Raw genomic sequence first — 16,700 nt, 5'->3', positions numbered from 1 at the left:
ATTGTACAAAATTATTTTTTTCTGTAAAGACAGTTCTGTGTTTTGCTGCTAAGACAGCCAGCAGATGACCGCCTAGCCTGAAGGGATTTCTCTTCCTCAGGAGAAAACAGTTTACATAGGAAACAAACAGTCATATGCTGACTATGCACTGCTTAGCAGATGACATAGACATGTTCTGCAATCGAAAGCATGAGGGTCAAGGTTCAAATTAACTTTCCCTAAAATTCAATGCAATTACCCAAGATTGAATTACATATTAATATAAGTTGGGTCAAAAAACTGTGCTATCAATTTACGCCAGTCATAAGTTGAACTAAATTTAATAACTTGGTATTTAATAATTTGGTAATGTTGGGCATTAAAGAACATTTTCTAAACATTCAGTAGACTATCAAATAAAGCTAGTTCAAAACAAACAAGAAATACTACTTGCAAGACTGTTTTAAAAAGTTCAGTTCAAAACTGAATTAGATGAACAGTGAGTTATAAGTCTTAGAGAATTAGAGAAATATATTTTAAATTTACAAATTACGGAGCAGGCAGGTACGCAGGTGCGCAGGGGGATGTCGGCAGGAGCCCGGGGCCCCGCCCCCGAAGGGCCCAGGCGCCCCCGGGGAAGGCCCAGCTGCCCGCCGCCCCCGCGCGCAGCCATGGATTTAAAAAAAAAAAAAAATTTACAAATTAAAGTCCTCGTCAAGATATATCATTCTTGGCTTGTAAAGAAAAATAATTTAAAAATAAAATTTAAAAATGTATCTGTAATTAAAAATGATTTTACCTTTAGAGATAAGCTTTCAAAGATGGATGGAAACTCTAGGTGTATGGACTACCATATATTTCTTAGCGTTCCAATTCTTAGAATTTATAATTGTGCAAGATAAATTTAATTGCATCAAAATTGATTTTTCAAGAACAAGAATACAACTTTTACCACATAGCAAATATCATCACCTAAAGATTGGTCAGTGCTTTTCACTGGGTCCAACTTTGTTATATGTGCATGTTCGGAAGCTCAGTTGTGTCCAACTCTTTGGGACCCTATGGACTGGAGCCCGCCAGGCTCCTCTGTCCATGGGATTTCCCAGGCAAGAATACAGGAGTGGGTTGGCATTTCCTCCTCCAAGGGATCTATCTTCCCAACCCAGGATCTAACTTCTCAACCCAGGGATCCAACCCACATCTCCTGTGTCTCTTGTATTGGCAGGTAGATTCTTTACCACTGTGCCACCTGGGAGACCAAACTTGAATATAATTGGATTTAAATGAAAACAAAAATAATCCTAAAAATAACCAATAAATACAATCCTCTTGGTGCATTATTTAAATTTAAATAAATATTAAAAACATGAAAGACAAGAATATTATTATTTCTATACAAAAATAAAAGTTTGAAATGACATTCCATACCATTTTTCGCCATTGTTTGAGAGATTGACAATTGTTAGGAACCAAGTAATCCAGTTGTTACAGCTGTAAAACTTGGTTCAAAGGCAAATAAAACACAGATAAATGTTTTTAAAGACATTACCAACAACTGTGCTATGAAACCAGTGTTGTCTCAAGACACTTTTGTTAATGCTATTACTTTGGGCTTTAGAATCACTAAGAAATTAGATGCAATCTTTTGTCTTCCTGTGTTTGAGCCTTTGGGAGAAAGAAGAATAGCTCTTATTGAACATCTAAACTAAGAAAATATAAAAAAATAATAATACTTTCCCGGAAATAATAAACACAAGCTATAATAATACTTTATAGATTTAACCTACAGCAAATATGACCCATGTTTCCCTGTCTACCCTCCTGTCTGGTATTTATGTAACATACAAAAGGCTAGTTTTGATTTTACAATGCAAACATATGTTAAAATGGTGAATGAGCTGTAACCATTGGCTAAAATAGATAACTGAAATATATGTGAATTAAATTACTACACATCTATTTGTAGTATAGTGAACCATGATTTTTAAGAAAAAATTAACTACAGAGAAGTTAATGTTTCCCATATAACTTACATGTCCAAACAACACAATTTATCTAAACAAAAGCATCCTTTTAATTTTTTCAATTTAACTAGTATAAAAATTATTGGAAGCAAACACTACTTAAGCTTTTTCAAATAATTATTATCACTAATATGGATCCTTATTATTGTACTACCCTCATTAATACCAAACTATACTTGGTAAATGTATAATATCTATATACTTTCCTCTTCCCGACTGTGTGAATTGTTAATGAATGAGATCTTAAAGTATTTTCTAGAGTAGTTTCATTAAATTTTATTCAGTAAATTATAATAATTTTTTTTCCTCTGGAGCTTGAAAACATTTTGGAATGTGTCAGGACTATCCCACTAAGATTTGTGAACTATGCATTAAGGGACTGTGTATTAGAGTATTTCACTGGTAAAAGTTATATAATGATCTTCTGTCTGGTTTCAATTTCATAATCGTATATTTGTTGACTGAGACTGGAAGAACTTTTCCCATAATGGACTCTCAAGGTTGTGGAATGTCTACATTAGGAAAAGAACTTAACTGGAAACTAAAAGTACCTTTTAAAATAACTGTACAAAAGACAGATTAAAACAGACAGGTCTCTAAATCCCAATGCATTAAGGATATCTTGATCATCTGAGGTAAAACTAGAGGTGTTTTGAAAAGGAAGATATAGAGGGTGAGCGTTTAGACACTCAATTCAAGTCTATCAACTTTTAAAAAACTTCTGACAATGACAAGAATGCAAGGAGAGTAGATAATAACACAGAAACATGACATGATCTTTGATATTTCTGTTGCTACATATTTCTTATAAACAATTATAATTCCAGAGAAGTTACAATCACTGATTTCCCTCCTGGTCTTTAGTTCCTTAGGTACTACATACAAGAGTTGGCCTAGGTTATCTAGGCTGACATCATCTTTCTTGATTTAAATTTGCTCTCAAATATTAACTTATACTTATCTTCACAGAAAATAATTATTCTTAAACATAATGGTGTCAAGAGTTAGAAAAGTGTTAATGTAAGTTTAAAAGATGTCTTTGGCAAAACATATGTCTTCTTATAAATAAGTTGAACCTTTACATTCTTTTGCTTGTGCTACATTTAAAGTTGAGTTTAAAAAATAGACATACAAAGAAAAAGAAAACATTCTGTTGTGATTCCAGCTTTTCTACATATCACTGATTTAGCTCTAAGATCTATCTTGAGAATCAAAGCAATAAAAGAGAGTACAGTAAGTTAATTATCAGTTAACTTCAAATAGAGAAATATAAAGTTGGGTTTCAAGTAAATGTTTTAAAAATGTGAATGTCTAGTTTCGACATAGTTTTAAATGATTCAATGTTTTTTTATTCTATCTAATTAAGTTTTATGCTCATATAAGATATCTTTGGCTTTCTGTCTCAAGTATTCAGTATTACATGGCTCTGTGAGTGTGAATCATATCATCTAGGTTTTTTGGAAATGATTCCACATTAATAATATGATTGAGTTGTAATATTCTGTAAATCCCTTTCTATGTTTATAATTTCATAATTATCTGTGATTCTATATAATGTAATCTATGTAATGCTAAAGATTATGAAAATTGATTACATAACTAGAATTTTGAACGTGAAAGAAAGTGAAAGTGAAAGTTACTCAGTCATGTCCGACTCTTTGTAACCCCACCACGGTATTCTCCTGGACAGAACACTGGAATGAGTAGCCTTTGCCTTCTCCAGGGGATGTTTCCAACCCAGGGATTGAACCCAGGTCTCCTGCATTGCTGATGGATTCTTTACCAGCTAAGCCACAATGGAAGCCCATTATATTAAAATATCAATCACCTTATAAAATATTATATATAAAAATAGACATAGTTACATATATAGTTTCATATATAGTTATAGATAGTCAAATTTAAAGTGAATTAGATCTAATTTCATTTGTCTCTCTAATCCATACACAATTCTCAATTTCTGTCATATATACATATGCTCAGCAGGATTCTTTCAAGGGAATGAAATTTTCTGACTCTTGAATCCTTATTGAAAATAAGAAAAGCCTGTTTCTAATTCAAATACAATACATTACACATCTAGACTCTAGATATAACAACTGAATCATTAGTTAACCAAATCCTTTTTGAGATAATTTCAAACGAGTGGCCTTTTTTATCTGTATAAATATACTGAACCATCAGCCACCCAAGGATTCCCATCACATGTTTTCCTCTCAGGGTGCACTACAGTGTAGCAAAGATGATAAAGTATGAGGCAAATATATACATTTCTCTAGACTTAGCTTTACCCAAAGTATAATATAGTTCTGACAACTGGAAACAGTTTAAAACCATAACTTCCACTACCAGTCGAAAGTATTTCTCCTAACGAAGACAAACGAAAAATATCTTACAGTATTCGTCTTACATCCTCATACTCTATATATTTAAAAGGAACAAAGGAGGGGAATAAATCAGTTTCAGTGAGCATCTTCAACAGAAAACAGTTCCAAAAGGTAAAACACAACACAAGGACATTTGCTCAATACTATAAAAAACCTAAAGGAGAAAAGAATTTGAAAAAGAATAGATATATGTATACTTGAATCGCTTTGCTGTACACCTGAAACTAACACAAAACTGTAAGTCAACTCATAGTCCATTATAAAATAAAAATGTTCTTAAATTTCAAAAAAAATTAGGTAAAACAGTTCACAACTATGTATGAATCCCAATTTAGCTGGAATAACCAGCTAGGATGAGAAATTCAGAAAATTCAAATAAATAGTGGACGATACACACATATAAAGCTACAGATCTTCCTCAGGTAAAGCCTGTGATGAACAAGGTAAACGATCCCACGCTGCCATCCCTCCACCAACTCACAGGCCACGTGCTCCCCAACACTAAAAGCCCATTTTACTTACTGGCTACCTCCAGCGATGCATTGTGACTCACAGCCTCTCCGAGGTAATTCCTTGCTACACAGACGTAGACCCCTTCATCAGGCCTACTTTTTCGTCCGTGCACTATACGTAAGAAAAATAAAGATCCACTTGGCAGCAACATTCGGTGTGAGCGAGGGTCATCTTTGTCTGTCTCCACTCTCTCCCCACCTTTGTACCATTCAATGGTGGGTGTGGGGCGACCTTCAGCTTTGCAGTTCAAAGTTGCAGGTTCTCCTTTTGAGACAATTAGATCTGACGGGTGTTCAACAATACGAGGTGGAAAATCTTCCTGACGAAGACGGGAGCCTGCAGAAGAATTGACAAAATAGCTTCATATCATCAACTTGAAAACAATTAAAAGTCTTATTTCAAAAGCCCAGGCATTAGCACTACCATCCAATAAACACTGCACAGTATTGACCTACTCTTCCTAACCTTCCTAACTAATCCTTCTGGTGTCTACTAGACACCTTCTGGTGTCTACTAATCCTTCTGGTGTCTACTAATCCTTCTGGTGTCTACTTTAACCATACTTTCTAATTCCTGAATCCTTTTGACTCTCCACTTAGAAAGTGCTCTTGCTAAATCTCTGTCTGTACAAATCCCGTCTACTCTCCAAATCCCCTGTTTCAGAAGCCATCACCCTGTCTGTTTGTACCATGTACGTGCCTGTTTTTGCAGAGGAATGTGTTAGAGAATTGTTGACCGTTACAAATAATGGCATGGCTTCCTGGAATCTCCTCTTCAATGCAACATCAATCAACACTTTAGTAAAACATATGCTATATATTAATGAACATTTATGTTGAAATATGCAAGATGGAACTTTATATAGACTTTTATATCTTTCTAAATAATAAATACATGTACATAAATATATTAATACATATATATATATACACACACATAAGGATTGCTCAGCCATGTCCAACTCTCTGTAACCCTATGGACTGTAGCCTGCCAGGCTCCTCTGTCCATGGAATTTTTCAGGCAAGAATACTGGAGCGGATTGCCATTTCCTACTCCAGGGAATCTTCCCAACCCAAGGATCAAACTCTCTTGTAATGCAGACAGATTCTTTAACATTAGTGTCACCTGGGAAGCCCCATACATACACACACACACACACACACACACACACACACACATACAACACACACATGTGTTATATATACATATTTATATATACATGCATATATACTTTCCCAGAGTTTTTATTCAATAAATTAAGTTCATTAGTCTCCAATCATGATTTTATTACTTTAGTAGATTTTAAAGATGAAATGTTACATAATTGAGTTTAAATAATTCAATATTAAGTGGAAAAGGATATTAGGTGAGGAGCTACATTCTAGATCACACGTATTGCTTAATAAGCAAAGTCCTGAGACTGTCATTTAAATATTTTGTTTGTGCCTTATTTTTTCCAATGAGATTGTAATCACTAAAACAGGGATCAACTTTCATATTTTTAATGTTCCTACCTTACTGTTGCCATGGATAGATTTAATATGTAAAAATCTTAAAGGTTTCTCAACTTCAACAACCAAACTTTAAACCTTGTTCTCATCTAGTGTTCCAATCTCAATGAACAAAGAAAAGTAGAAAGCAGTCTTGCTTGACACCTCTTTCTGTTCCTTAATCTTCCCTCAAATTTCTCAAATCAATTTACTCATCGCAATCTGTACAGCCAGTTACCATCCCAGATCAAACTGCTGTAGATTCCCACCAGGATTTAGGAACGCTCTTAAATAGCTTCACTTCAATGCAGCCAAATGAAGGCTTTGAAGTGTAAATACAATCTGGGTCCTCCCCTATTTCGGTGACTCTTAAAATAAACTCATTGCTCTTAAAGTCTTTAACAAGACCTACTGGAGACTGTGTTCATTTCCCTATCTAGCTCTCAGGACCCTTGCTATTCTGCTGCTTTCTCTGCTTTCTTCACCTGAGTTTTCTGTTTGTGCCATATTAAGCTTTCTCCTTCCAAGGCCTATGCCTGCCTTAGGGTCTGGTCTCAAAAAGATGTTATTCTAGTGGATACCCATTCCTCTTTCAAATCTCTACCTTCTCTGACCTTTACCACAAAATTTAAATGCTTCTTTTTAGCAAGGGTATGAAATTACCTGTGGTAAAATATGAGAATTATATTTTAAATTTATTCGCTAGATGCCTTGAACACTGTCTCTCCCATTACTCTGAAGTTCTGCGGGTCTAATTTTGCTCACGGTTTCTTCTCTTATACGTGGCAGATTGTTCACACCACACATTCAATAAATACATGTTAAGTAAACAAAAAGTGCTAACAGCAAACCCTTATTTGAGTGGAATGATCTGAAGCTTATTTATCATGCTCTGTATGAAAATACTTCAATATTTCATTTTTATTTTTTGTCAATTTTTTAATTTTAATATTTTTTAATTTTATATTTTATTTATTGGGCTGTGCCAGGTCTTAATTTCGGCATGTGGCCTTCAATCTTCACTGGGGTATGCGAAATCTTCAGTCGCATCTGTGAACTCTTAGTTGCAGCATGCGGGATCTTGTTCGCTGACCAGGGATTGAATCCGGTCCCCCTGGCTTGGGAGTGCAGAGTTTTAGCCACTGGTTCACCAGGGAAGTCCCAAAAGATTTTATTTTTAAATTGTAACCATATATACACACTGTTTAACCTCTACTAGACTATAAACGCTGCATGGAGTTTATTTATGGCTCTAATTTGTAATTACTACAGTTACTATTTCCTAACGAAATGATGAATGATGAAACTAAAAGATCTATTATTTGCTTATGTCCACCATGAAACAACAAACATATAATCTGAAATATTGAGTAATAGTTTTGTAATCTGAAATACTGAGAAATAGCTTTAGTTCAGTGCATGATATACAACATATCATAAATCTTTTAAATGTAACCAGGCTCTAGAAGTGGAGGAAATAAGCCAGCAACATGGGGAAAAATAACTTGGAAATTCGTGGTCTTTCACAAAAGCTATACTGATGGCAAACGAAATTTAAATTGAATTTAAGATTACCCAAATACAAGTACTGGAAAGCTCCAGAAAATACAGCATTATACTATATTACTGGCCTTTATTTTGGCTCTAATTATGAAAGCTGGATGCTAATGAGGATCAACTGCTGAGGCCATATATATTTAAGTAGATTTTATTTATATCCTGAAAGTGTATTTTAGATAAGAAAGTGACATGTATAGGTTGCTATGAGAATACAAAAAATGGGCACTTTAAGACTGCCTGAGAGAGGCATGCCAACATAAGAAACTTGAGGCGAGTCTTAAAAAAATGAGTCAGGAAGAAAAGAAAGAGGATTTCATTCAGAAGCACAGATATAGAAGATTACAGTGACTTGTGTGATCTCAGTTTAGGCGGACATCAGAGATTATGATGCCCATGCCTGATGAAGCAGTAATGTGATGGGCTTTGTACGTCAAGCCAAAGTTCTGGAACCTAACTGAAGGCAATTGGTTCAGTTCAGTCAGTTCAGTCGCTCAGTCGTGTCCGTGTCAGTTATGACCCATGGACTGCAGCACGCCAGGCCTCCTTGTCCATCACCAACTCCTAGAGCTAGCTCAAATGCATGTCCATCGAGTCAATGATGACATCCAACTGTCTTATCCTCTGTCCCCTTCTCCTCCTGCCTTCAATCTTCCCCAGCACCAAGATATTTTCCAATCCATCAGTTCTTCCCATCAAGTGGCCAAAGGATTAGAGTTTCAGCTTCAGCTTCAGCATCAGTCCTTCCAATGAATATTCAGGATTGACTTCCTTTAGGATTAACTGGTTTGACCTCCTTGCATTTCAAAGGACTCTCAAGAGTCTTCTCCAACACCTCAGTTCAAAAGCATCAATTCTTTGGCGCTCAGCTTTCTTTATAGTTCAATTCTCACATCCATACATGACTACTGGAAAAACCATGGCTTTGACTAGACGGACCTTTGTTGGCAAAGTAATGTCTCTGTTTTTTACTGTGCTGTCTAGGTTGGTCATAACTTTCCTTCCAAGGAGTAAGCATCTTTTAATTTCATGGCAGCAGTCATCATCTGCAGTGATTTTGGAGCCCCCAAAAATAAAGTCTCTTACTGTTTCCCCATCTATTTGCCACGAAGTGATGGGACCAGATGCCATGATTTTAGTTTTCTGAATGTTGAGCCAGCTTTTTCACTGTCTTCTTGCACTTTCATCAGAAGCTCTTGCATTCCTCTTCACTTTCTGCCATAAGGGTGGTGTCATCTGCATATCTGAGGTTATTGATATTTCTCCCAGCAATCCTGATTCCCACTTGTGCTTTATCCAGCACAGCATTTCGCATGATGCACTCTGCATATAAGTTGAATAAGCAGGGTACCAATATACAGCTTTTCCCAATTTTGAAGCAGTCCATTGTTCCATGTCCAGTTCTAATGTTGCTTCTTGACCTGCATACAGATTTCTCAGGAGGCAGGTAATGTGGCAATGAAATGAAGTGAAGTGAACTCGCTCAGTCGTGTCCGACTCTTTGCGACCCCGTGGAATGTAGCCAGCCAGGCTCCTCTGTCCATGGAATTCTCCAGGCAAGAATACTGGGGTGGGTTGCCATTTCCTTCTCCAGGGGATCTTCCCAACCCAGGGATCGAACCCTGGTCTCCCGCATGGCAGGCAGATGCTTCATCCTCTGAGCCACCAGGAAATTCCCAATGTGGCAATAAGAACATTCAAATACTGTAAGCAAGGGACTGCATGCTCAAGTTTGGTATTAAAAAGGTCACTATTGGTACTATGAAACTAGAATGCAGCAACTAGCTAGGAAGAGATTTTAGGATACTTTCGCACTCTTTCAATAATAAATTCTGAAAGCTTGTACTTGGATCTTGAATGACAGAAAGGAAGATAGAAGGTAGACTCTAGAGACAGTTACAATATCAAAAGGATCTACTCACTGGCAATTTGGAAAAAGACGGAAATGAAAAATGCCCAAGGTGGAGGAGAAGCAGCGGGTAGAGAAAGTTCAAGATTCTGGTCTGAGCAATGGGTGAAGGGCAGCCCCAGTGAAGGTCCAGAATAAAAGAGTGACTATGGTCAGAGGAAGAAGGACAGAGATGATTTATTCAGCATGAGTCATGGAGAGTTCGGGATACTTCCAGAATATACAAATGAAGACAACTAGTTGCCAATGAAATATCCAGACCTCAAGGAAAAAAAAAATCTCAGCTGGATCTCTAGATGAGAATCAAGCTGGAGACTGAAACCCTGGGAAGGAATAAATCTGTCTAGGGAGAGTGGATAGAGGAAGTAACGGCCAATTACAGAAACTGGAGATCACCCAGGCTCCATGAAAATACAGTGGAGCTCAGGACTCTCTCCGTGTCTAACCTATGGCCCCATACACCTGGCCCATGGCCAGCATGCCTCTGGAAGTGGAGAACTCGGGCCCAAGTTTTCACCATGATGTTTGTACAGCAGCATTCAGTAAAGAGTTTCAGCAATAAAAATGCTCTCTGTTCTATTAAAGGCTAAACTTTCAAAATGCTCTGTGGAATACTCTTTTCTCAGCTTGTTTGCTCAAAAAAGAGAACTGCGGTTCTCAGAGTCTTTTAATCTTGCTAATGCATATTATGTGTGCTAGAAGAAGAATATAATACGTGGCATTTCTCAAACTTATTTGGCCATTGAACTGTTTTTATTTTTCTCTTTGCAAGACATCCCACTGAACTTTGTTTCTGAGGAATACATTTCAAATGAAAACACACTCTGTTAGCATATAAGCATCCAAAGAGAATGAATAGCAAAAAAAAAAAAAAAAAGTTATTTGACAGAAGAGCCAAAACCTTTGGAAATCATAATAAAAAACAGAAATGCAACATTTCTCATAATATAGAACCTTGAAGAAAGGAGCTTTCTAATTCCAGTGACATTTACAACCTCAATAGTAACAATTATAAATGGCAATCATTATCTCTATAAAAACCATAATAAGTTATTATTTATTATCATGTCTAAGGAAGAAAGCAAATGGAAAAAAAAACAAATATGAAATGTCCATCATCTCCTTTATCACAAACAGCATCTTTATGAGGTGCGGTGTTGTTATCTGGTATCCACATTCGGGGACTGAGACTCCCTGCTGTCACTCAGCTGGAAGGTGGCAGTGCTGCGATCCAAGTCTAAAATCAGATTCAAAATCCTTGCTCTTTCCCACTATTCCATAAACATTGCTAGGATTAATTAGTTAAAATCTAAAGAGAAACAGGCTTTGTCCACTCTTGCTTCCAATGCTACAAGATGTTAATTTTAATTTTTAATTTAATTTTAAAAGGTAGATTAAAAAAACAGCAAGACGCAGTCAAACCTGATGACATCTAATGTTCTTTTCCCAGACAATCAGAATATCTAACTGTAAATCATATGATTCCATAGTCACTTAACTCAGTAAAGACTTTCATGATGAATGAATGAGAATATAAATCATTCCTTGTACTGTGTAATCTTCTCCAATATGAGCTTGCAGTTCTGAGTAGCTATCCTATATTATCAGTTTTTAATATTTGAGAAACCTCAATTTCTACATACTGTTTGCACAATTAAAGGTAAATACCACTGATTCCTATTAATTTCCACCAACATGCTTTGAAGGAAAAGCCACCCAACTTCTATGAATCACTGTGCCTCACTTTCTCAAAGGACCTTGAGAGAGTTACACCAAGAATAAGTAGGGAAGAGCACAGATAAATCTCAGAAGAGAGTTAATGAAAGACCCCTAGTTACTGCAATCTTTTTCCTTAAACATTGTGTCCATCTCCACATCATCAAAGCAGCTCTCTTTATACAATATTCTTGACACACGATTCATAAAAAGCCTTCTTTCTTCAATCATAAATTCAGAGTTCCTATAAACCATCCAACAACCACCATTCTGCTGCTGCTGCTAAGTCGCTATAGTCATGTCTGACTCTGTGCGACCCCATAGATGGCAGCCCACCAGGCTCCTCTGTCCCTGGGATTCTCCAGGCAAGAACACTGGAGTGGGTTGCCATTTCCTCCTCCAATGCATGAAAGTGAAAAGTCAAAGTGAAGTCACTCAGTCGTGTCCGACTCTTAGCGACCCCATGGAGTGCAGCCTACCAGGCTCCTCCGTCCATGGGATTTTCCAGGCAAGAGTATTGGAGTGGGGTGCCATTGCCTTCTCCAAACCACCATTTTAGTTATGTTAATTTGAGCATTTTTTATATAATAAAAGGTTTATATTACACTAGGCAAAACGAAATTCAAATTTTGCCTAAGAAACTAAAAAAGTTAAAAAGAAGAGAGGGTAAAATAAGAAAGAGGTTGATGGAGTAAGGTTTTTAACAAGGAACTAGGATGATAATGTCAACTGCCCTTGGCAGGAATCCTGGTGGAACCTTGGGAATATAACACAATTGACTCCAGGCAAGGGCAGCATCAGGGAAAAAGGCAGGGCAGGATTCCTTCAACAACTGCCCAGTTGGAAGATAAAATATAAACATAAGTGACTGAAATATCTAAATATTTACACAACCACAGCTGGAAAAAGATACACACGTAAGTGCTAAGTATTTCAAGGAAATATATCAAAGTCACATGAGATTTATTACGAGGGAATTAAACTCCTAGTTGGATATAAAGTGTTCCCCCCTTTTAGGCACACATTTGCAGAAACGAAAGTAAGTAACCATTTAAGAGACTGACTTTCTAATATTCTATCGAGGTATACAAAACATATAAATATATAATTTTACTTTTTCAAATGTATGGTTTTATTCTTTTCTAGTATAAGCAGTAATACATGTCTCAGGGTTTTGTCTGTTTATGTTTTCAAGTCTGTTTCTTAGTAGATTGAGAGAAGCACTATTTATTTTATTAACAAATTCTTGTTTTGATCCAAATTTCTTTTTCCTATTCCTTGGTAGGTAAAATAAGAAAACCTAAAATGATTAAAATATCCATTTGTATCATATATTATATTAAAACATCTTGCATCACAAGAATGCTTGTACTATTGCTAAAAGCACATGAGAAACAAGTTCAATGAGCACATGACAGATGTACAATGAATATTAATAGACAATTCAGTGACATTTGCCCAAGGGTGGGGGTAGAATATATACTGCCTTGACAACATACCCATATTTGTAAAGAAGTACCTATATTCTTAAAAGGGCTTTGCCTCCTTAACCTTTTTATTTAAGCTCCATTTACATCTTAAGAAGCAAAAGGCCTCCAATTATTAACATAAATTCTATCATGGGCACCAATCCTATAATTTTCCTGTCAGAATTTCATCCTACAAAGAGATATTTGTTAGAAATAAGAAGACAACACCTATTAATCACTCACTGTGTAGGGAGCAGACATAAACATTCTCTCTATTGAGTTATCCAGGTTTCCCAAATACTGATGCTGACTCCAACTAGAAAAACAGAGCTCATTCTACAGAAAATTTAGGTAATTTCACCTAAATTATACAGAGTAAAGGAATACAGAATGCATTAAAATAATTATATGATTAATGGATCACACCATTTTCCTTAGGTACTTTGCTCCATCCTAATTCCCCTTGATTATAATTCCACATAGCAAATGGGGGAAGAGGGATCTTCTCTAGTCAAAACTTAGAATAATCTCAGTAATTAACTGAATGCCATTGCTACTGTCTGTTACCATCTAAAATGATCACCAAAATAGACCAAAATGAAAATCCAGGAGTTAATCCCTGGTGTTTGTGCAATATTTCTACAGAATCTAATATCATATGGTGGTTTCCCCAGAGAGGTGAGATAGACAGACAGCAGCATAAGTTAAATTTTAGAAACAATATTGCTTGCCCATCCCCCTATTTTTAATAATATGATCGTACAGAAGCTACTATGGCATTAACTGCAAGAACTGCCTCAGCTGAGTCAAATCAGCCAGGATTTTGCTATAAGCTGTGACAAAGGGGTTGGAGGGTTGAGCTGTTTGGCTGAGTTCATGCTTGCTATCTGCCCTTTCATAAAATTCCCAATTAACATGCAACTAAGAGAATTTTATTTTCAATAAAACACCAAACAAAAATATTTGTGTATTAAAAGTCTAAATTCTCGCACCCTCTTATCCATCAGTCTAACTGTATATTGTGCCTATGTTGCATTAAGATTTGTGGTGCTGGAGAAGACTCTTTTTTTTTAAATTTTATTTTATTTTTAAACTTTACAATATTGTATTAGTTTTGCCAAATATCGAAATGAAACCGCCACAGGTATACATGTGTTCCCATCCTGAACCCTCCTCCCTCCTCCCTCCCCATACCATCCCTCTGGGTCGTCCCAGTGCACTAGCCTCAAGCATCCAGTATCGTGCATCGAACCTGGACTGGCATCGCGTTTCGTACATGATATTTTACATGTTTCAATGCCATTCTCCCAAATCTTCCCACCCTCTCCCTCTCCCATAGAGTCCATAAGACTGTTCTATACATCAGTGTCTCTTTTGCTGTCTCGTACACAGGGTTATTGTTACCATCTTTCTAAATTCCATATATATGTGTTATTATACTGTATTGGTGTTTTTCCTTCTGGCTTACTTCACTCTGTATAATAGGCTCCAGTTTCATCCACCTCATTAGAACTGATTCAAATGTGTTCTTTTTAATGGCTGAGTAATACTCCATTGTGTATATGGACCACAGCTTGCTTATCCATTCATCTGCTGATGGACATCTAGGTTGTTTCCATGTCCTGGCTATTATAAACAGTGCTGCAATGAACATTGGGGTACACATGTCTCTTTCCCTTCTGGTTTCCTCAGTGTGTATGCCCAGCAGTGGGATTGCTGGATCATAAGGCAGTTCTATTTCCAGTTTTTTAAGGAATCTCCACACTGTTCTCCATAGTGGCTGTACTAGTTTGCATTCCCACCAACAGTGTAAGAGGGTTCCCTTTTCTCCACACCCTCTCCAGCATTTATTGCGTGTAGACTTTTGGATCGCAGCCATTCTGACTGGTGTGAAATGGTACCTCATAGTGGTTTTGATTTGCATTTCTCTGATAATGAGTGATGTTGAGCATCTTTTCATGTGTTTGTTAGCCCTCTGTATGTGGAGAAGACTCTTGAGAGTCCCTTGGACTGAAAGGAGATCAAATCACTCAATCATAAAGGACATCAACCCTGAATATTCATAGGAGGGCCTGATGCTGAAGCTGAAGCTCCAAAAGTCTGCCCACCTGATGCCAAGAGCCACTCATTGGAAAAGACCCTGATGCAGGGAAAGACTGAAGGCAGGAGGAGAAGGGGACGACTGAAGATGAAATGGTTGGATGGCATCACCAACTCGATGGACATGAGTTTGAGCAAGCTCCAGTAGATGGTGATGCTCAGTGAAGCCTGGTATGCTGCACACAATTGAGCAAATGAACTGAACTGATAAAGTTCTTGGCAAGATCTGGCACAATTCCAGTTAAAAAATGTTCAAAAGAGAATGAAAACAAAATAAAAGAAAACTAGACCACTTAGCACAGCCAACCAGGTTGCTTTACTAAGAATTATCAGATGTTGCCTCTAAGGTCATCTATGAGGAAGCATCTCTGTTCCATGGGGAAAATATTCCATATAGATATACTGATTAAATATATTATTTTCAAGACTTTAAAAGACACAGAAAGGCTTTAAAACAATATGGAGCAGGGTTGAGAGGGCCAAAATGGTGGAACAGAAAGGCCCTAAGATCATCTCTTCTCACAGGCACATCAAAATTACAACTACTTACAGGGCAAGTAAAAATCACTGCAGATGGTGACTGCAGCCATGAAATTAAAAGACACTCACTCCTTGGAATAAAAGTTATGACCAACCTAGACAGCATATTAAAAAGCAGAGACACTGCTTTGCCAACAAAGGTCAGTCTAGTCAAAGCTATGGTTTATCTGGTAGTCACGTATGGATGTGAGAGTTGGACTGTGAAGAAAGCTGAGCGCCGAAGAATTGATGCTTTTGAACTGTGGTGTTGGAGAAGACTCTCAAGAGTCCCTTGGACTGTAAGGAGGTCCAACCAGTCCATCCTAAAGGAAATAAATCCTGAATATTCATTGGAAGGACTGATGCTGAAGCTGAAACTCCAATACTTTGGCCACCTGATGGGAAGAACTGACTCATTTGAAAAGACCCTGATGCTGGGAAACACTGAAGGCAGGAGGAGATGGGATGACAGAGGATGAGATGGTTGGAAGGCATCACCGACTCAAAGGACATGAGTTTGAGTAGACTACAGGAGCTGGTGATGGACAGGGAGGCCTGGCGTGCTGTGGTCCATGGATCCACAAAGAGCTGCCCACAACCGAGTGACTGAACTGAACTGACAGAGCAAGTATCTATGAGAATGCCCTGAAGACTAGCAGAGAAGATCTTCCATAACTAAAGCTATAAAGCAGGAACAAGAATCAGACAGAAAAGATGGGCAGAGACACAGAAGTACAGTGAAGACCTACACCTCCAGGCATGTGACCCACAAACAGGAGGATAATCACAATTGCTGAGATTTTCCCCTAAACCCCACACTGGGCTCTCTAACTCAGGGGTCCTGTTCCAGGAATATGAGCTCCCAGAATATCTGGTTTTGAAGCCGAAAGGGCCTTATATTTGGTTACAGAAAACAGACTTTTCTGGTAAAGGGCATGCAAAAACTTTACACACTCTGAGTCCCAGCCCAGAAGAAGAAATTTGAAAGGAATCTGGGTTAGACCCACTTGCTGATCTTGGAGAGCCTCCCAGAGAGG

General features: G+C 37.3%; 1 protein-coding gene across 1 annotated transcript in view; it reads right to left on the bottom strand.

Annotated features, from left to right (window-relative positions):
- The window catches only part of ROBO1 (roundabout, axon guidance receptor, homolog 1 (Drosophila)), a 1,299,652-nt gene that overhangs the window by 374,736 nt on the left and 908,216 nt on the right, over positions 1-16,700 (bottom strand). The window contains exon 4 of the mRNA XM_010844344.1: positions 4,913-5,239. Coding sequence (XP_010842646.1) covers positions 4,913-5,239 — 327 coding nt within the window. The remainder of the gene's footprint in view (positions 1-4,912; positions 5,240-16,700) is intronic.

Source organism: Bison bison, unplaced genomic scaffold, assembly GCF_000754665.1.
Source record: "Bison bison bison isolate TAMUID 2011002044 unplaced genomic scaffold, Bison_UMD1.0 scf7180017864200, whole genome shotgun sequence".
Lineage (NCBI taxonomy): Eukaryota > Metazoa > Chordata > Mammalia > Artiodactyla > Bovidae > Bison > Bison bison.
This window is presented reverse-complemented; position numbering and strand designations above follow the sequence as displayed.